Source organism: Ammospiza nelsoni, chromosome 3 (genome assembly GCF_027579445.1).
Source record: "Ammospiza nelsoni isolate bAmmNel1 chromosome 3, bAmmNel1.pri, whole genome shotgun sequence".
Classification (NCBI taxonomy): Eukaryota; Metazoa; Chordata; class Aves; order Passeriformes; family Passerellidae; genus Ammospiza; species Ammospiza nelsoni.
In genome coordinates this window covers 43,894,482-43,915,592 of record NC_080635.1, presented here as the reverse complement: position 1 = coordinate 43,915,592, position 21,111 = coordinate 43,894,482, and the positions used below count along the sequence as shown (strand labels likewise).

The following is a 21,111-nucleotide window of genomic DNA, read 5'->3' as shown; positions in this document are numbered from 1 at the left end:
CAAGGACAGTATATCCTTAATCAGCCAAGTCCAATCAAGGAATTCAATCACTTGTAAATCTATTTTAAACTGTAGATTTTGCTAGATTCTTTTCTTTACATTTTACCTATGTGTTTGTCTTAGCTCAACTACCATTTTATATCAAAAAAGAAACTGCTTGAGAGCCAATTAAGAAACAATTTCTAGGAAATTAAGAAAGCAAACAAAACTTTAGGCAAAATTTCCAGGGCTGACTATAAACAGAAGCTGGAGAGCTGTAGGAGCAGTAGTTTCCTCTATTGGTCTGAACAAGTGAGAGACTCTTTTTCTACTGTTGTAGGTAGTTCTGAAAATGAAAATACTTTAGTAACTATGACTGAAACTGCCTGTGGGCCATTTTAAAGTACTACTGCAATTCGTCTGAGGTTGTTTTATTCTTTTGAACCTTGCAGACTCCTTCTTACAAATGAAATAGATGTAATGACTTATTTTCTAGTTCTGGTGCTTGTTCCCCTTAAATGATTATGATTTCTTTAAAAGAATCATCTTTCAGGGGCTTTTAAAAAGTAACAGATAGCCAACAGACTATAGAATGTTTGGAAAGTATTTTTAGGAAGGGGGAGAGGCTGTGTGGTGGAATTCAGTTATTGTCACAGGGGTGTTTGCCATAAGCTGCTGGGATAGTTCACAGGGCCTTCAGATTCTTAATATTTATTTACTTATTTAATAAATTAAGCCACCTGAGCTAGAAAGAAGCCAAGTCTAACATCACCTGAGGCAGGTTTAAGCAGCAAAACCTGAAACTCAATGTTTGGTTATAAAAGTAGAATTTGGATATACCAAACCTTTTAATTACCACCCCTGCTACTAATCTAAGAATAATGCAAATATCTGAAATGTCTAGATTCTGATGTTCTGTAGAAGTAACTGAAAGAACTACCACTATGAAAATGTAATTATACTAACTGGAAGCTGTACTACTTACAAAAGTTAATCCTTTCTACCCAACAAAAAAAAATCTCGAAAATTCTTAACTGTGTTTCTCATACAAATGAAGTCTTTGATTTTTTTTTTCTGACTGAGTTATGAATGAACTTATAGTAGAGATTAATTATAATTGCTGAAGTTAATTATGTGTACAGTTGTTACAGTCAAGCAGAAAAAAAATCCCTAAATGCCTGGCAAAGCACTGTTTGTCTCTATGGAGAGATGCAAAGAAAAGTTCCAGACTCTTTTTCCTCTTTTTTCTTTTCTTCTTTCTTCTCTCTACTCATGGAATCATATTAGAATCAGAATATTGTGGGTTGGAAAGGACCTTAAAGATCATCTAGTTTGTCTTTATTTATCTTTTTCATGTAACAGTACAGATGTAGAGGCTCTTTAGGAGGCCTCTAAATTGCTTGTCAGTTCACCAACACAAAGGTTCTTTTTAAAACTGAATAGTAATAAAGATCAGAAGGATAATGAGTTTATCTTCAGGAAGGAGGGATTGGCAGCTTCAACTCTTTAGCTCCATGGAGGGACTGTCAGAGTCATCACTTCCCTTAAACCAAAGTGATAGGATGGGCAGCAGGCCTGTCTGAGGTTGCTGTAAGCAATTTTATACATCTGTTGTGGTATGAAATTATTTAAATATAAAATTGATTTCATTTTTAACATTTTTTTGAGTTATGTATGAACACTGTTAATAGGTTTCTGAGATGTCAGAACTTGGATTTTTTTTTCTTGACTTTTTGACCAAAATTCTCTTAGACCATTTTAATATTGTGCAGTGTCTTGGACTGCTGTGACTGATACAGGAGATCAGTGGAGTTGAAATATTACCTGCAGGAGGTACTTCTCAGTGTCAGGGGAGGGAAAATCTGTGTATATCTTGACTAACTACATTCTGAGTCTCATCAAAACTAAACAACTAAATTCTGCTTTTCAGTTAAATCTCTACAATTATATGAAATGAAACTGTGTTTTATTATGTGGATTTAATAGGTTGCACAGTGAGTCCTCAGGCTTGTTTTGTCACTTTGGGCACTACTGTAGTGTGAGAACAAGCATGCACTCTGACAGAAGTGATTGTTTTCAAAAACAATGTTTGAGTTAGCAGACTGCAGTTATTGTGCTGCTGGATAAAGGCTCTTTCTAGAGCAGGAATAGATGTTTGGTATTGAAAGGGTGATAGAAAGGGATAATTCATCAGTGTAATAAACTGATGCACACCAATGATTCCTTCTCTATCCCTACATCTCCTTGCAGTACATTGAACTGGAAGTTAAATTGTAACCAGGTATTCTGCTTGTGTTGACACCCTAACAAATTCTTCATGCTTGAAATCTGCAGATGCCTGGGGTCCAAATACTGAAGTTGTACCGAGTAGATGATAGTTCTAGGATTTTGCAGAAAAGAAGGTTTTTGTGTAGCTATCAAGGTGACAGGATGCTGATCATGGTGCATGGAAGCTTCTATCTTTTCCATGGAGATGGATATTTTATTACTTACCTAGACTCCCTGCCTAATGTAGGCCCTTCACAGGGCCTATTACAGAACCTTTATATGGAATCCGAAACGAATATTGAAAGGTTTGGCTAATGTAGTTTTAAAAATTTAATGGACTGCTTGCTAATTCTTTCAGAACATAATGCTTCTTGCAGGAACATTTGAATTTTGCAGATTTTATAGTGGACTCTTAAATTTTATTATGTTGTCGTGACCCGCTAGCTGTATCATAGAGTCATGCTCTCTTTAATTGCAGAGTATGTTTTATTAACCAAATTTTTAATAGGATAATATGGCTCTTGAACCAAAGGTATTAGTAGGAATCTGTGCTTTATGTTGAAGCATTGATTTAATTAATGCCAAACTATGGTGAAGGGCAGGAAGTGCTATAATTTCTGATGTGTGGTTACAATATGGTCACATTTGCTTGTTACATTTTGTGAGTCTGTTTTTCAAATGTTATATTGGATATAACATTTATCAAATGTGAAAGACATTTGATATCCTATACTTTTTAAACATAAATTTAAGTATTTTTTAAAACCATAAAATAGAGATATGTCCTTATGTATCCTTTAAAATGAATTTAAAGGAAATATATGATATGTAAATTGAAAAGCTATCATTCAATACCAGTGCCAATGTGTATTCTTGCACTGGTGGAAAAAGTAGCAAAATAATAAGTTGAAGTTAGATAAAGGTCAAATTACATATTTAAGAGGGAATTGCATTTATATTTGTGGGGTTTATTTCATGCAAGATAACTTACAATTTGATCCATGGTGGGGGGTGGAGGTGGGGATTGCAGGCATGAAGTAATTCCTTCTCTGTCTTCCTGATATAGGAGGCAGCTACAATTACAATTTTACCTATCTCAATATGCTGCAGTATCTGTTCTTTAGGCAGTGCTTGTGAAGCAGTGAAGCATATTTTTTCATATAAATGTTGGAGTGATTGGTTTGATACTTTTAAATTAAGGTTTAAAAGCCATATGTGACAAAAGAAGCTATCTGAAACCATGGAAATTCTTTTTTGAACCAATTAAAACAGGCATTCTAGGGCTCTGTTTTAAATTCATAAGCAACACTGTTGAATTTTCATACTGATTTGAAACGAGGTTGTTTTATAAGCCTTTTTCCGCAGGAACTGTGTCCTCAATATTTTTTTTTAAATTTGTAGGAAGAATATGTTTTCCTGATATAAACAAACATAAAAAATAAGAAATTTTCAGTTCTTATTGTGGGAAAGCTTATTGTTTACTATTTTTATAAAATGCTTTTGTTAATTAGTCAGCAAGCTAAGTCAAACTAAACAATAGTAACAGTCCCTTCTGCTTTTAAAACCCATTTAAAATGCTGTTTTACAGCATTTAGAGAACTTTATGGGGAGTATACACATACATATATATATATATATATATATATCACAAGACATGTTATATATAACTTCCTCAATTACCAAGATGAACTGTAAAACTGATATCTTATTTACAAAAGTTGGAGAGGGGTTGGTTTATTTCAAATGCCTAAAGTCTAAAGGAATGAAGAAGGGAGTGAAACAATACTAAGAAATAAGCAGAAGGGAGATTGAAATTTTAGCCTACATAATTGTTCAAGTCCTTCATCAAATAATGCAAAACTGTGTATATTTGGCCACATGAAAAGCTGTGCAGTGCACCAAAGTAATAGTAACCTAGCTGTGCCACTTCTGCATTCTGTGATTGGTTTGTTTTGTATGTAAAACTTCTTAGTTAAAAACAAAAAAAAAAAAAAAAAAAAAAAGAAAAAAAAAGGATCATGGTTACATTGCTGGAGGCTGTTGTCTCCTACACCTTTTTTCTTGCAGACAGTGAATGAGGATGAAGGGAAGCATGATCTTGGAACATAAACAGTTGAAAATTGCACTGGAAAAACATATTCTGTATATGCTTCAGCAGTAGAAGAATTTGCATAATTCTGTGCAATTAACTTGACCTTTTTTCATGGTGTTCCTCATTCTAAGAGCCCAACGTGTGATTCTCAGAAGTGTGAAAAAAGTTTTAAAAATCGATACATGGACTGAGGCAGTTTGAAGTGGTGTTCTGAATAACTGTGGCATTTCAGGGTAGGGGGGAAGGCTGGAGAGATACCAAATTGACCCTTTGAAATGATGTGGTAGTTTTATAACAGTGATTTCTCTGTAGCACCATTCCATGTCTGTGAGAAGAGATTATTAGAGTGATTTAACCTCCTTAGAGAAGCTCAAACCAGAAAATCATTGCAAAATTTTGTGATGCCTCTGGCGTGTCCAGCTATGATTTGTCAGCAGAGGTTAAATGTCAGATTTTATTGGTACATTTTACAATGATATTTCTGATAAAAGAGTAACACTGAAAAAGCAAGAATTCTGAGTTCTGCTTTGGAACATTCTAGCTCTTCAGCTCATCTTCATCAAGGTTTCTTCCACCCTATATTGGCTATTGATCTCCATTCTCAATACTTTCATCATCTATATTTTTAAGTTCTTTAACTTTTTCATGTGTTTGAGTGCCACCAGAAAAAGAGATTTAGTGCTACAGGATAAACTGGCCTATTTGCTACTAAAAAATTCAGCAGAGTGAAACATTTGGCTGGATCAGACAATCCAGAAGTATTTAGAATGGAATTTCTACTGTTGCTCATGGGTCTTCCCTTCAACAACTTTGAATAAGGCAGTTTGCTTTTTTGTCTAATATTTTTTCTTCTAATCTGTTTACCAGAATACAGATAGCAAAAATATTTTTTGGGAGGGTTGATTCAGAAGCTTTAGTGCACAGTGATTTAATGTATGGGAATTTATACAATTTTCTTGCACTGCACATTTCTGTTACATCATTTATGCCAAGATGTTTTCAGGATTAAGAATGTAAACTCTTTACACTCCGTTGCACTTTTTCTAGGTGATTTTAATTTAGTTGCAAATAGTAAATGTTGAGTTTTTAACTCAAGCAAAGCTTGATCAAGACTCAGCTAAGGAATGGAGCAGAATTGTAGTTGAGACAGAGGAGCAAATTTCCACTGTTTCTTACTTAAACTCATTGTATTGCTTTGGAAGTATTTAGGGTGTTCTCTTCATAGATATTGATTTAGTACACACTGCCTATCAGAAAAATGGAGAATAGAATGCTGAGATTATAAAAAACCTCCAGTGATAATCAGTGTTGACTTAAAGGGTGTGTGAAGCTTCTATTAACCAATTTCTGAAACAGTAACACTTAATTATTAAGTGCAGTCTGAGTCTACAGCAAATATCCCAAAGGCACGCTGATCTTTTGTGGAACACTACCAGTACTTTTACCTGGGTTTACACTGTCTGTGAATACTGTTAGTATTTAACCACACTGCAAACTTCAGGCAGAGGAGGTAAGGCAGACTGTTTCTGATCTGTCTCTTCCTTCCACTTCCCCATTTATCATCCAGGCTTACAATTCCTGGGAAAAGTGACATTAGAAAGTACACTTTGAAAACACAGAGAAAAATATTTAGGTGCCAATTATTCATTTGCATTGTAGTCTATGCACTCTGTCATTTGGTGGGGACAAGGTGAGATTCTAAAGGGGAGATTGCAACTCCACCAAGAAATGTTTAGTTTGCTGCAAAGCAACACACCTATTTCTGAAATTTAAACAAATCAATGCTCTTTTAGAAGAACTTGATGCTTTATGACTTCCAAATGCCTTGTCTCTAAAAGTTTTTTTATTTTATGTAAAATTCCAGCTGCAGATTAATTTTTAAAAGTTTAATATGTTCCCCATTTTGAAGGGTGAAGAGACAGTTCAAAGATCTTTGAGCACATGATGGCAAATATTTTATTTTGAAATCTTTTCTACCTGCTTTGCCTGACAGTTTTGAAGTGTTCAAAGTACAATGCTGCATAAACACCTTTGGGCACCAGAAATCAAAATATACTTGTATATACTTGTGACCGTGAATGCAAGATTCCTCTCTCTGTTCCGTCCTGTGGGTCTGATGAGCATTTTCCTTTGTCCCACAGGGGTTGTTCAGAACTTTGTCGTATCCCCATGGTGGAATACAAACTTGACAGTGAAGGCACCCCATGTGAGTATAAAACCCCTTTCAGAAGGAATACCACTTGGCATCGGGTGCCGACTCCCGCTGGGCAGCCTCTGTCTCGTGCCTCTCCAATCCTAGGAACATCTGACAGATTGCAGTGCCAGCAGCTTCTCCAGCAGGCTCAGACAGCCATTCCTCGTAGCACTTCCTTTGATAGAAAACTGCCAGATGGTGCAAGGTAATGCTCTCTCTGGTTAATGCCTGTCACCTTCCTAATGGTATTCATTTTGAAATCTCTGCTTTCTAGAACTTTGGTGTCTTCTTTTTTAAACTTATTTTACTGAGTTTTGGCATATTTTGAATTCCGAGGTTGTATTAAGTAGCATTCACTGGACCAGTCTGCTTGAAACAAGTGGCTTTTGGTGTTTGTGCTGGAAGCAGGCTGTACTGAGGACCCTACAGCTGAGGACAGCTGACCTTTCCCTTTAGTCCCAAATCAGTGAAGTGGGAAACTGCCTTATAACTTTTGAATCTTAATAATGTCCTGTTCCCCACCTTTTGGAAGACTATTTAAACAAGTAGTGTAAATTTAAACAAATGAGTGTAAATAAAATGAACTCATTCCTTTAAAAATTAATTATTTAATCTCGTTACCAAGGTATTGGCATAGTTTCAAAGGGTTCTGTAGCTCATTACCAGCCCTTATGCTTTGCTTTGCTTTTAATTAAACAAAGCAGAGCTTGTGATTTGAATATGTAACACCTCATAGATGATGGGATGGTGTTCTTAAATGCTAGCTCTGTTCTAATTTAATCATAATTCTTCGTAAGCTGAAAATTCATTTTTAAAGATAAAAATTTGCAAATACATTTGACCTTTGAATTATTTAGGAAAACCATATGTCTTGAGCAGAACTGTGTCCTTTATTGTTTATAATTATTTCAGCTTATGCCTTTATGGGGTGATGTAATTCTAATTTCCAAGGAAATAATTATTGCATGTTGAAAATATCTGAATGATAAAATAATCTGAAATACTTAATACTAGTCTCAAATGGGTTTAAAACAATTCTAGATGAAATCGTTAAATGCCACTATGGCTACATTGACTACCTTATTTAGTAGAAAAGAATTAATGACTTTTTACATTTAAATGTACAGAAGTAATAGTGGTATATATTTGAAAATAAGTCTCATTTATTGTCTGGGGAAGGAAGACTCCCAGTTATGACTATTTGATAATTTGTGTTCTCCTTCTCCTCTACCCCCATCTTTATCCCCTGAAAAATTGAGAGGGGCATTTCTGTAAGCATTTAAATACCATTATAGAACTTAACCTTCACCTAAATATCTTGTTAATTAAATTCTCGATAGCATCTAACATAAGAAGACAATGTATCAAATGTCTAGAAATACTTCATAATTTATGAAACTTTATTAAGCATACTGTATACAGATACAGAAAAGAAATGAAAGCTTTCTGACGTGCTACTCAATTCCAAAAAGACAAACATAAGCTGTGCTTCTCACAACACTCAGCAAAGCATGTGAAAAAATGCTTATATTGAGTCTATTCTTGTCATGAAGAAATTGCTGTATCTTTTAAGCAAAACAATAGCAGAAGTGCTATTCTGGAGAAGACATGATTCAGAGTATAAATAATGAAAGGAGAAGAAAATTATGGATTCTGGCTTGTAGGTCATGAAACATGTAAAGAAAGGTACCTAATTGGCAAAGTCTTTCCACATGGGAAGAGGCATATGATGATTTGGCAGAGAGATGAGCTTAAAACGGAAGAGTTTGAAGTAAGGTGCAGTAGTACTTATTAGTACTCCTGCAAGTGTGAAAGTGTACTCAGGCTAGGAAAATGATGAAGAGATTTTAGAGGATTAAAGACCCAGTATTGGTTTAAGAGTGCAAGCAGGGAGAAGCAGGTTGATAAAACAGGGAAGATTTAACAGCAGATCTGAAAATAAGCTAAGGGTGAAGTCAGCAATAAAATTGTTTGGTTTAGAAATAAAAAGAGGAAGAAGCAGAAGAAATGTGGGCTAGATACAGTAAGAGACTTAGGCAGCAAAAATTCAACTACTGTGACATATATGGAGGGAAATTAGAGACTGAGAGCTGAATGCTTATGCTCCTAATACAATTCCTGAGAATTAAGGTCTTGGAGAAGGCAGTCCAAGTATTTTGGTGTTGTTCAATGAGTTTCCTCTACTTAGAAATACAAGGTTATCCTTCAGCTCTTCTCCTGTTTTCGCAAAGTGGCTAATTCTGTGACAGTTGCTCATAGCATGTGCCTAAGTGAAGCTTCAGGTGAACTCACTCTTCCGATTTTTGCACCAAGAAGCCTCTGTGTGCTTTAGTCCCTGAGTCACACTTGTTGACAATGCATCCTATCACCTGGAGTCTGGAATACATTCCTGAGAGCAGATGGTTGTAATTTTTGTGTGAAGGAACTGTGTGAGGCAGTCATTGATGGGATTTCTGTGGTTCTCCTTTTGTGGCTACTCATTGTTTACTAGGCTAAGGGCTTCACACTTGCCCAGCAAATGGGAGGTAGACATGTTTTGTTCAGCCTTGGAACAGCACAAAGCAATATCCTGGCTTTGAGGACAATGTCCTAAACATCAGCCTGGAGGATGGAAACACATGAGATCATAATTTATCCATTAATTAATACTGGGTCACTTAATCTGTGCACAAAATGCATAATTCTTGGCAGTAATTACAAGTTCATGGAACTGAATTATGCTGGAGCCTATTGATTACTTCACTTAGTTGAGAGACGTTCACTCCTGTCAATACTTCTCAGAGAAAGACATGCTGAAAAATAAGGTACTACACTATTGTACATTGGCTATTAGACAAAATGTAACACCTAATGTCTTTAAAAAGCAAAATATATAGCTACTGTCTTTAAAATTTTCAAGCTGAGCAGTAATGTTGCTTATTAAAAGGTCACATTCATGGGAAAGTATTTTGCATAAAGAAAAAAACACCTCTTCATTTCCACCCTGAGTACATACATTCATTTCTACATGAAGAAGAAAAGAGGAGAGAGAAAAGAAAAAAAAGATAAACACAGGGAATTGAATTCAAGATAATGTCAAGATAATTGAAGGAAATTGTATTGTAGTTATGGAATGATTTGCACTGAAGTGTAGGAATAGATGTGATCAAATCCAAATTTAAGCATTAAATTTCAACTGTCTGGAAATCTAACAAAACTACTTAGAGACATTGTTAAGACATGAGGCTTAAAAGTTTAAATAATTAAGTACAACATACTCTTCAAGAAAAAAATTTTGTTGCTTTTCTATGCCAAAGGATTAATAAAATAAAATTTTTAAAATTATTAGAATTGCCTCTTCCAATTTTACTAGCTTTAAAATTGGAATAAGTGCCAAGGAACTAACAATCATTTCTGATCCACTATGAGAGCTTCCCACACATGAATTTAGAGACCTAATCCAGCTGCTCTGACTCCTAAGTAATCCCACTTATTCAGAACTAAAGCCAGATCTAGAGAAAATAGGATTTGGCACTTAGTCTTTCTTTCTCTTTTTGTGCCTTTTTATATATTCAGTTTGAAATATTTTATTTGTGAATAAATACTATACTTTCAAATTTCTTGTTAAAGTTTTATGAAACTGAGATAAGCCTTTTAAATTCCCCAAATGGATGTAACTAATTGTTCATAATGCATCTGTATTATTTATGAAAATGAATGTATTTGATAAAAAAAGCACAGCCCAGTTCAAATCTGAAACACCAAAAATACCTCAGTGCACTGTTAATGACTCTAAAATCAACATTACAGAAGTTCTCCAAGCAACCAGTCCTCATCCAGTGACCCAGGGCCCAGCGGGAGCAGCCACTGGAGACAGCAAGTGGGATATGACGGGTATTGGTGATTTTTAAAAGCTTTTATTTAAATCTTGCAAGGACTTCTATGCATCTTTGCTTTCTTAAGCAAAATTTGTATGGGTCTTCTAGATGTATTTTTTTTCAAACACTGTTAGTATCTTTTAAGATGTACAGGTTTACTGATTTTTTATGTAAGATGCATGCAACTGCAATTTTAAAGTCATCCTAATTTATCTCTTTAGGATCATATTTTTAAATTCAGGTAAATGAGAACTGGTTCTTAGATGTATTTTCCCTGTAAAATGCCATAAATCAGCTAGTAATTCAGAACTAGAATAAAATAATACTTCCTCCTCCTTCTGTAGGAGGAAGGCGTTTGACTAAATAAAAAAATCTTTATGGTCTTCAAAGGTTTTGTTTTCTGCTATGTTGTTGGGGTTTTTTTGTGACACCCATTCCTTAGCATATGTCCTCAAAAAAGTAGGAATTTTAGAGGTTTTTTCTTTCTAAAAGGATGTGCATAGATGGTCTGTTTGCATCCCTATTAATCCCTTGGTACTGAAATTTCAGAAGTTAGCTGTCTGTATATAAAAGACCACCCCAATATAACTCATCTCATAAGAATATTATGTGAGACATCTGTTCTAAACTAGTTTAAATTTATGACTTTGTTGTGTATATACAGCTACTGAAAACACTCCTGTTATAAAATATTGAGCTATGGCAGTATCTACAATAGAGTAATATAAAAGCATTCCAGACTTTCCAAGTGGCTTTCAGAAGCTACTTTTCAGAGAAAAAAATGTGAATATTGAAAGCATCAGCTTCGCTCCTTGAAGCTTATTAATGCTTTGGCATGATTGATTGTGGATAAGATATTCCATGTAGCAGATATATTTGCAGTATCTTGTAGACTCTTCAAGGAATTTCACATAACTCAGTGAAATCTCTGGCAGCTGAATAGATGGTAATAATTCAAATAAAACCGTAGCTCTTTTTTTTTTTTTTTTTGACAGCTCATCAAAATGCATCTTGTGCCAATTTTTTTCCAGCACAGTTATTTCTAATAACAATCTAGGTTTTAGTTTGTTGCTTTGTGAAATGTTTAAACTTTTGCGGTGTAATACAAAACAGTGGATCTGGTACTAACTTAAATATTCTCAGTGTGAAACCCTGCAAAACTACGATTACTTTCTGTGGGGCTTGGATAACAAGGAGTTTAAGCATATATTACCATTACCATTACTGCAAAAGCTTTTGGGTTTATAGCCCCAAGAATACATTTCTTCTTAAAGTTCAGTGTCTTCTTGGCATGTTCACACTTCAGATATAGCATTGTGCTTTTGAAAAAATGGCATATAAATATTTATGTGCAGTGTTTGGAAATGTTTGGGAATTATGATTATTATTAAAAGTCACAAAATACTTGCTTTTAAGAGTAAAAAGTGGTGTAGTTCATCATGTAGCTAATCTTACAGGATAAAAACCTTAACAGCTTAATTTTCTGCTTACATTAAAAGATGCCAGTCCCCTTTACTCCATGAACATCACCAAGGTTCAGGCTCGCTGGAGTGTGAAGGAGGCAGAGAACGAGAGGAAACTTTGGAAGGAACTAGACATTCTGGTAATAAAACCCACTGTATTTTTCAAGTACATGTTCTTTGCAATGCAGTGCCTGTTGAAATACAGCCACCTCCCCTTGTGGAGGTTTGACTCACACAGAATGTGTGATGTGGCAGTAAAACTTACAACATTCTGCAAAGATACCTGTGTCTGATTGCAGAGTGTGCAGGTTTGAAAGCTGATGCTGAGTGGTGTGCCTTTCTCCATTATTTTTGGCAGAAGCCAAGTGGCATGCACCATCAACCAAAGTCCTGAGCTCCTACAAAGAGCGAGCTTTACAGAAGGAAGGCAGTGGCAAGGAGTCGCCAAACAAGCTTTCACATGTAAGTCTTTTCCTTGGATGTCATTCAGAACTCTAAAAACAAACAAACCCCAAAATAGTAACAACAAAAAACTACTCTGGATTACAGAAATAAATCTTAAAAATACATTTTAGTAATTTATAAAGACCACTGTGTGTTTTGGGAGGCAAACATTATGCTCATATGGGTTGAATCTAATTCGCTTAATCTTTGTTTACAAAATCAGAATTCCAAGAGACCTTGGATCTGGGGCATTGAGTAGATAAAACTAGTATGGTCTCTACTCAACTGTGAATTTATAGCTTCATTTATACTGTCTTGGTTAGGATGTGGAATATTTAATTATCCTTTAAAAGAAAATAAAATTATATTTACCATACTGCTTTCATCTTATGTGAAATACCCATGGAGTGTAATTATCAATAAGCACTATAAAAATGTAACTTGTGTGCTGGGAATGCTGAACAGATTTTCCAGTCTACCTTGTTTAGTAGCTTGTCTTCAGTAATGGCAAAATCCTCAACAGCCTAGTGATGGAAAGTACATAATGTTTGTTACCTGGAAAATCTGCTATATGTAGTAGGAGTCTGTATACTGTAAACTTGGATTTTATGTGTGAGCAACAGCATCTCCTAGTACCTGCTAGAGGAAGGATCTAATGAAAAAGTTAGTCACCCTTCCCATTTATATCCTACCTAAAAGAAGTCCATTTGCCCTAGTAGAAGTCCATCTGGCTTTATTCTGGCTACTGTCACAGACATAAGTCAATCCAACTCTCTATAAAATTTATTTTAAAAGGTAAATAACAAAACCCCTGGACTTTATTGGCTCAAAAGTCTGATGTAATTATTCCACTTCAATAGCCATGCTTAGTTTAGGGCCTTATGACTTGAGTTACTTTCATCTGGTACACATACATCACAATTGGCTTCAATTTAACTAGCCACACATCCAATTGGATTTGATCCAATGAGCTGCATATTTCAGCCACACTGAGAAAAAGTCAACAATAATTCAGTCTTTGGTGATTTTCAGATTTGCAGTAGAGCTTGTTTAAACAAATAATTACTAAGGCTTCTAGCTTTAACAAATGCTTATTTTAACTGTTCAGAAATGCAATTTTAGCATTTAAGCAGGTCCTATAATGAGAGAACTCAATTCTGATTTTAAGATTTGTGATAGAAGATGGAACTAGAGCCTTTTTATTTGCAGTGACATCAACCTTTAATGTGTCTAGCCAGCTGTGCAATTCATTTCACAGAAACTGGTGGTATAATTGGCTCTTTTCATACTTTGCAGTTATATGATAGCATACTGTAAAAAAAATAATAAAATGGTTTTTGAATAGCACAAATGCCGTCATTTATATGAAAATAGATCTCTTACTATTTAATTTGAGGGGGATGTCTTTTGGTTTGTTTTCTTGTTGTTAAGATTGGGGACAAAAGCTGTTCCAGCCACTCCAGCAGCAACACCTTATCCAGCAATACATCCAGCAACAGCGATGAGAAGCACTTTGGCTCTGGAGACCTGATGGATCCTGAGCTGCTGGGATTGACGTACATAAAGGGAGCTTCCACGGACAGCGGCATCGACACGGCGCCCTGCATGCCGGCGCCGCTGCTGGCCCCGCTGCACCTGGCCGGCAGCAGGCCTGCAGTGCACTGCCACACGGAGCCCTGGCCGGAGCCTTCGGAGCCGCCCGGGCCCGACGAGGAGCCAGCCAAGATCTACGCTGTCCATGGCTACGCCTCTGCTATCTCCGCCAGCCACGCGGCTGAGGGCAGCATGGGGGACCTGAGCGAGATCTCCTCCCATTCCAGGTGTGTTTTTTATTACAAAGCAGGGGTTATTGATTAGGGGTTAACATACAGGTAGCGCTTCTGTGTTGGTTTGATTCTGTTTGCCCTTCTTTGAAACTGAACTTAAAAGATTTTGATGTTTTTGTTGTATTCAAATGCCTGTATGAGCAGTTTTCAAGCAATTTTTGGTGAGTCTGCCTGGACAGCATAGCCAGAACCTCCCAGATCTGATGGAGGCCTTATACGTGACCCTTGCAAATTGCAAGGATTTTTAAAATTGGGAAGCAACCTTGAGTAAAATGGACATTTGCACTTGAACTTATTTCACATACTTTTGCTTTGCTGAGGGAAATCAGAAAAATTTGGACAATTTTTACATACAAAGAAACTGCATTGCATACCATCCCCCCAGATTTACATTATTCTGATGTATGCTTTAAAGTTTTGCTTGTTGAATGGCATTTATGATTGATTTTCAGCTATTCTTTTTAATACCAATGAAATGTGCATGGTACATCTGTTGTAAAGCCTGTTGAAAGTACCCTTTTATAGCTGGTTGCCTTTATCTTCCAGTTCCCATTTTATGATTACTTTGAAATTGAAGCTTTGGTCTATGTGTTAAGGTTTTTACTCTATAAAGGATAGAAGGAAATTGTTTGTTCTTCTTTCCCTCTGATTTTCCTGTTTTCAGTGTCAATCAGTACAGGACAATAACCAAATGATATCTTGTGTACTGATTTACTTATATGCTTGACATGAGTGAATTTGTCTTCTCTGATTATTCTGAAGAAATTTATTCTTCAAGGAAGTATTTATTTAGTTTATTTGAAATAGGTTTTAGAGTCTTCACTAAAAGTATGTCTTAGTACCTACTGGTGCTAATACTCATAATAAAAGAGGTTGTTAAAATTATCCAGAGGATTGTCTTGTTGAACTAAAATTTGCTTCTGTTAAATTTGCTGGTAATTTAATATTAGTGTGTGTGATTGAAGGGCACAGCCTAATCTTGCATCAACTGGCAAAATTATTGTGAAATGGAAAAGCACATAGATTTTATGATTAGGGAGATATTTAAGTAATTCCCTATGTAGTTCTTTATGTAAATGTGTGTGTACACATTTACTTAAAATTGCACACACAAATTGAATATATATATATATTGAATTGAGGCTTTTAGTTTCGATTCACATCAGTTTGCATTGGCAGTTGAGCAGGCTGAATTCCATGCATTGTTTGTTCTAGAAACTCATCACAATTCTGTTCTCAAAGAGCTTTAATGTGTACACAGTTGGTGTGTAGAAAATTACTGTGCCAATTTTGCTTCATTGATTTTAACCTTCAGAAAAACTTAACTGTGGGAATTATTGCCACATACCAGGCAAAGCGTTTCTGATTTGTTGTTGCATAGCACATTTAATTTTTCCCTTTGTGTGTTTGGTTCACTTTTCCAGTGGGTCTCATCATTCAGGAAGCCCATCAACACACTGCTCTAAAAAGAGTGGCTCCCTAGATACCTCCAAAGTTTATATAGTGTCACAGAATAGCAGTCAACAGATGTCTGGGTCGATTTCAAAACCTTACCACAGACAAGGAGCAGTGAGTAAATATGTCATTGGATGGAAAAAATCGGAAGGAAGTCCTACACCTGAAGAATCTGAAGTTTCAGAATGTCATGAGTAAGCACTCTGTTTTACTTCATTGAGGGAAGAAGGGTAGTGAAAATCAATTTTAAAATAGGATGGGAAAAAAATTGCAAATTTTGTTTTGCCTTTAAATGCTCAGGGTTTTTTTTCTGTACCTTTATGTATCTAATGCTGCTTAACAGTGGAATAGTCCATGAGAAATGTGTTGTTCTTAGGAAGAAGAAAAAGTCTTGAACTCAAAGGAAAACATAGAGTACCTCAAATATAGAGAGATAATACTTTCACAGTGGTGCATCCGTAATAAATAATGTTTGAATCTGCTGGTTAAAGCTGACCTTGAAATTCCTGCTGGCTTCAAAAATATTCTTCATGGATAATGTCTGTGATTCCTTTTTTTTTGGTGCTGTTTCTCAATAAACCATAGCCAGTCACTGTCTATCTCAATAAATTGACAAGATGACATGCAGTAATGTATGTAACATTTGCAAACGATGTAATGTAACATTTTCAAATGTTTAATTTGGATTATTTTATGTTTAATAGGAATGGATTATTTTATCTGATGCCTAATTTTGCATATGTGTGCATTACTTTTTGGCAAAAGTAATATTTAAAAATATATGCTAGAACATATATGCTATGAAATATGAATCTGAAGTTAAGCTCTTACATTCATATTTCTTAAAGGAGAAGATATTCTGGTTATATGTGTTGCTTTGTGTTAACAGAGGAATGATTTTGTTTCTCTCCCACTAATTAATGTTTTAATTACATAAATTCTTTTGTCATAGTAGTATTTAAATTATAGTGGGCTAGCTTCAGGGTTTTCCCACAAATATTTGTATTTTGAAATCAATGAACTACTGAAACAATGTCTTCTTATTTTGAATGGCAGCCTTAAAATAAAATTGCATAGTGAATTGGGGTATTTAGGCTAAAAATAGAAAAATTATCTTCAACAGAAAGTTCTGTTCAAGAACTATTAATTGAATATGACAACACTTCCTATATCAAAAATATTTTCAGATTTTTCCATGGCATACAGAATTGCCTTACCTCTTTCTTTCTAGGAAAGCTCTCTATATCACAGAGAGGAAATATCTCTCTGAGGATAATTATGTTGAAATAAAATAGCATCTCTAATTAGCAGTGATGATGAATATCAGGTCAATTGCTGAATGTTGTGCCACTGTAGGTTATAATTCAGTGAGAATTACACCTTACCATAGCAAAGCTCATTTTCTCTCTGCTGAAGACAGTCACTGATGAGGCTGCACTTGGCAGAGAGCAATGGCTTGCAGTGTGTGCTCTCTGTGAGTCGCAATCTCCAGTTCCTTCCATTACATTCAGCCTGTTAAAGCCCTGTCTCTCCTTTCTCACTGGAAGAAGCTGAAGGCTAATAATTCAGTTTGACAGTCTTTTGTTGACTGTAACTAGATTTTTATGTGCTGATAGTTAAAGAAGACACCTGTTTAATTTATCTAAATAGCTTTATGAAATTGCTGTTAATAAAATATACTTACACTGGCCAATTGATTGCCAATACACTTCAAACATTGCTGTGATGACCATAGTAATTTTGCCAGGTTGTGAAGCTGGATGCAATATTGTACTATAAAATATCAGTTTGTTTATTTGCTATGGAAGTAAAAGTTAAAGTATTTTGCAATGAACCTTTGGAAATGTTGAAAAAAATAGAACTTTTGTATTGATAGAGAAGTGCGGTGTGTAAAAAAGAGAGAGGCAAGCTAGGCGAAACAAGGATTATGCTTTTTGAAATTGTTCTTTAGAATTCCTAAACTCCATTTCTCAGTGGTTAAAGAATTTCATTTTGTACCCACAAACAGTTTCATAAAGGTTAAGAGATCAAAAAATTTTCTAAACAGTGTACTGTGTCAGGAGATATTCTAACAATTTTCACTTTGTGGAAAATTATTGCAGTCTTCCAAATCCAATTTCTTGCTAAAAACATCCATTTTCTCAACAGAGTGTATGATGATATTGATGCTGTGTCTGCATCGAGTCCACTCCGAACTTCTGTCAGGAATGCTATTGTTGAAAGCCAGCAAGTCTTGTCCAAAGAAGATTTTCTGAAGTTGATGCTGCCAGACAGCCTCTCTATGGAGGAAGGGAGGAGAAAGGTTGGCTACTTCCTTTGGCTCCATGTGTTTCAGTCTTTCAGTAACCTTAGAAATGGTTTTCTGGTATGTCCAAAATTGCTATACAGAGTACAATATTGTTTTCTACAAGCTAAGTTTATTCTATGGAGATGACCATAAATCCCAAAATATCATTTCCCACGAGGATGAGAAATGTTTGTTTGATGATTATTTATAAAATCCAGTGTTTGTTTGTCTTTGCTTAGCTTGACCAGTGTAGGTTGAGCAACTTCATTATAATTTGAAAGGTTAAAAGTGACATTTTCATGGAAGGGGACCTAAATTTGTACATTTTGTGTGATACTAAAACACGTGAATAAAAGTAGCCCACTTTCCTGTGCCCTGTAATAGTACCAACAATTTGCTAGAAATCCAAATCAGTTTCATGTGGGTATCAGTGGCAGCTGCTCTGAAGGCATAATTGTCAGTGCTACTGGAGAGCCTAGATCTAATCCTTATAGTATGAAGACAGTTGGTAATGCTTAATAGTTTCACAGTAAGTGGATAGTGATCTTAAAATTTGCTGCTCCCCAAAATAAATGGTTCTAAATGCTGTGCTTAATGTGGAATAAAGAACAAAGCAATTAAATTACTTGAGATAATTGTCACACTTCCATATTAAGTCAATGCTCTCTTAACCCACTGTGTTTATACAATATGCTAAATAGCATAATCATCATGTCTGAACAAAAGTAACATATGGGAATCTTGTAAGTGCAGAGTTGAATTTAAAATTCAGATCATATATATTTTATAATATGGGGTATGTTATGTGTGCATTATACATGCTTTTGTGGGTCATGTCCTAGAGGTTTTTATGATTTATGGTTGATACAATAATTGGAGGGGTTTTGTGAAGATTCCAAGAACTGCCAGTGTTTCTGGCTGCCTAAATAAGAATCAACTAAGAGAGAGGAGGTGTGGCTGAGATAAATTACTGCTGTCCCTTCCTCTCCAAGGCACCTAAACAAAAGTTAAGTAAGTGAGACCATGGGCCCTGACCCACAAAGAGCCCCAGCCACAGAGGTTGGCAGTGTACAGTCTGTGGCTATGCCTTCATAGAGGATGATAATCTTGATATTGGTGAGCCAGTTACCTTTGACAGTGAAGTCAGAAATGAGTATATGAGATTCTATGGTATATTCAGTGTTTGTTTCCTCTTAAGTACTTGTTCTGCATAGGAAACATGGAACACACAATTAATCACAAAGGAAACATGTAATTGTGTGCAGGACAAACCAGTGGAATAATTAAAGCATTAACTGTGCTTTGTAGATGTGTTTGCAGTGCAGAGAAATTGCTTACAAAGTGTACAAAGTGGCATGATCCAGCTTTACAATACAGTAGCATCTTGTTTTACTGTAGATATTTGGGTTGTGGTCTAAGTAACTTTTTGAAATGCATAAGCAGTTTTCACTGAACCCTGTTACCCTCTTTTCTAAGCCTGTTATGTGATACCCAGAGAGATGCAGTGCTTCAAGTAATTGTTATCATCCAATGAATAATGTGGCAGCATATATCAGTTGAGAATGCTTAACAGTAAAGCATAATCATTTCAAATTAAAATCAAACAGTTCTGTGTATAGTCTTGCATACATGTTGCCAGAGTTGGTAACCTTATATACATTTCTGTAAAACATTGCTGTCATAAGGCTATGAAGTTTTCATTTAACATTTTGTGATTACTAAAACAGCACAGTATCTGATGAATTCATGGTGATATATTCCAAAATATTGAGAGGAAGTCTGAATATCCAATTCAGTAACTCCTTTGAGGCCCCAGTAGATCTGATATGGCAGAAGAAATCTCTGATCTTCTGTATTAGTTCGAGAATTCCAGAGTGCCTGTCCAGAAAAACACTCCCGAGAGCTGGTGATGGGGATATGATTGTATGAATCACTTCAACCAGCAATACATGCTCTTATTTTTATCTTTAGTTTTCATGTTATGGAAACCTTTCCCCCCGGAGGACGCTGTACCGCACGCTCTCTGATGAAAGCATATGTAGCAATCGAAGGGGATCTTCCTATGCCAGCTCTCGGAGCTCCATGATAGACCAGGCCTTGCCAAATGACATCTTGTTCAGCACTACCCCACCATACCACAGCACTCTGCCTCCCAGAATGAGCCTGACTCCTGGAATGGCAAATCTGAGAAGTAAGTCATTGTCACTGTCATTGCTGAGTTTGGAATATTTGTAGTATGCTCAAACAAATCACCAGGTATTATGTAAGATTTTACTTTTAAGGTGAAATTAAGAAATGTCACTGCTCTAGTTAACCTAGTAAAAAAATATTTGGTCAGCGATACATGCTCATCTTGCCATTATTTCATATTTATCATGTTTGGAGACAATAGTCACTTTACTTCCCAAAGAATTCTCATGAGACCACTCATATGCAAAGAACTGTGTCTGAAGATATTTCTAGTTATCCTTTTATTTTCCAGTGGTGACCTAATTAAGCCAAGTTGGCCTGTTTTTTGTTGTTTTGTTTTTTTTAAAATTTTATGTGCATTTGAATTATTGAAATATTCACAACTATATTTGTAACAATAGCTAAATGGAACAGCTTTTGTTTAGATGATCCTTTTAATAACTTCTTAAAAGGAAATGTGCAATAAATGTTTACTTTGACTTCTATTTCCAAACTGAATTTGCTAGTACTTTTTTAAACATACTAGTAAAAGCTTTACAAATGATATTTCATTTCTAATGGCAGCAGAAGAGTAGTCTGAGGTGCTAAGTTAAAGCTATTTTATGAATGTGGTTTTTACTTGTGAAGCTTTTGTACGTGAGACATTTATTAATGCTTAGCTTGCAATAATTCCGGGATGAACTATGACGTTTGTAGTAATTAAAAAAAAAAGCAAATGAAAAGCCCAAATCAACACAGAAAGATATGTATATTTAGGTTAAATATCTATATTTGTTTACTTAATAAGAGTGAATTATTTTTTCAAAAATGCTGAATATATATGCTTTTCAGTTAGTTTAGGCTGACATATAGTGGACACCTGGAGTTGACATGCAATCTGAAAAAAAACCCCTCTTTTCTTTAGCTACTCTAATTTTGCATCACAGCTGACTGCAATTTAAAAAATGGACTCTGAAGTCCGTAGTTAAGAAGCTGTGGGTGAATTTCTTGAAAGCATTAAGGACATTTTAGGCCCCTGTCCAGGGAGAATGTGGCCAGATGATTTAAAAGAAGTAG

The 21,111-nt window shown here is 35.4% G+C and overlaps 1 protein-coding gene across 2 annotated transcripts in view; it reads left to right on the top strand.

Moving 5' to 3' along the window:
- Positions 1 to 21,111, top strand: part of SIPA1L2 (signal induced proliferation associated 1 like 2) — a 124,682-nt gene that overhangs the window by 87,647 nt on the left and 15,924 nt on the right. For both annotated transcript variants that reach the window (XM_059468420.1, XM_059468419.1), the window contains exons 11-18: positions 6,481 to 6,738; positions 10,323 to 10,406; positions 11,890 to 11,993; positions 12,212 to 12,315; positions 13,729 to 14,117; positions 15,548 to 15,772; positions 17,727 to 17,880; positions 19,837 to 20,056. In XM_059468420.1, coding sequence (XP_059324403.1) covers positions 6,481 to 6,738; positions 10,323 to 10,406; positions 11,890 to 11,993; positions 12,212 to 12,315; positions 13,729 to 14,117; positions 15,548 to 15,772; positions 17,727 to 17,880; positions 19,837 to 20,056 — 1,538 coding nt within the window. The remainder of the gene's footprint in view (positions 1 to 6,480; positions 6,739 to 10,322; positions 10,407 to 11,889; positions 11,994 to 12,211; positions 12,316 to 13,728; positions 14,118 to 15,547; positions 15,773 to 17,726; positions 17,881 to 19,836; positions 20,057 to 21,111) is intronic.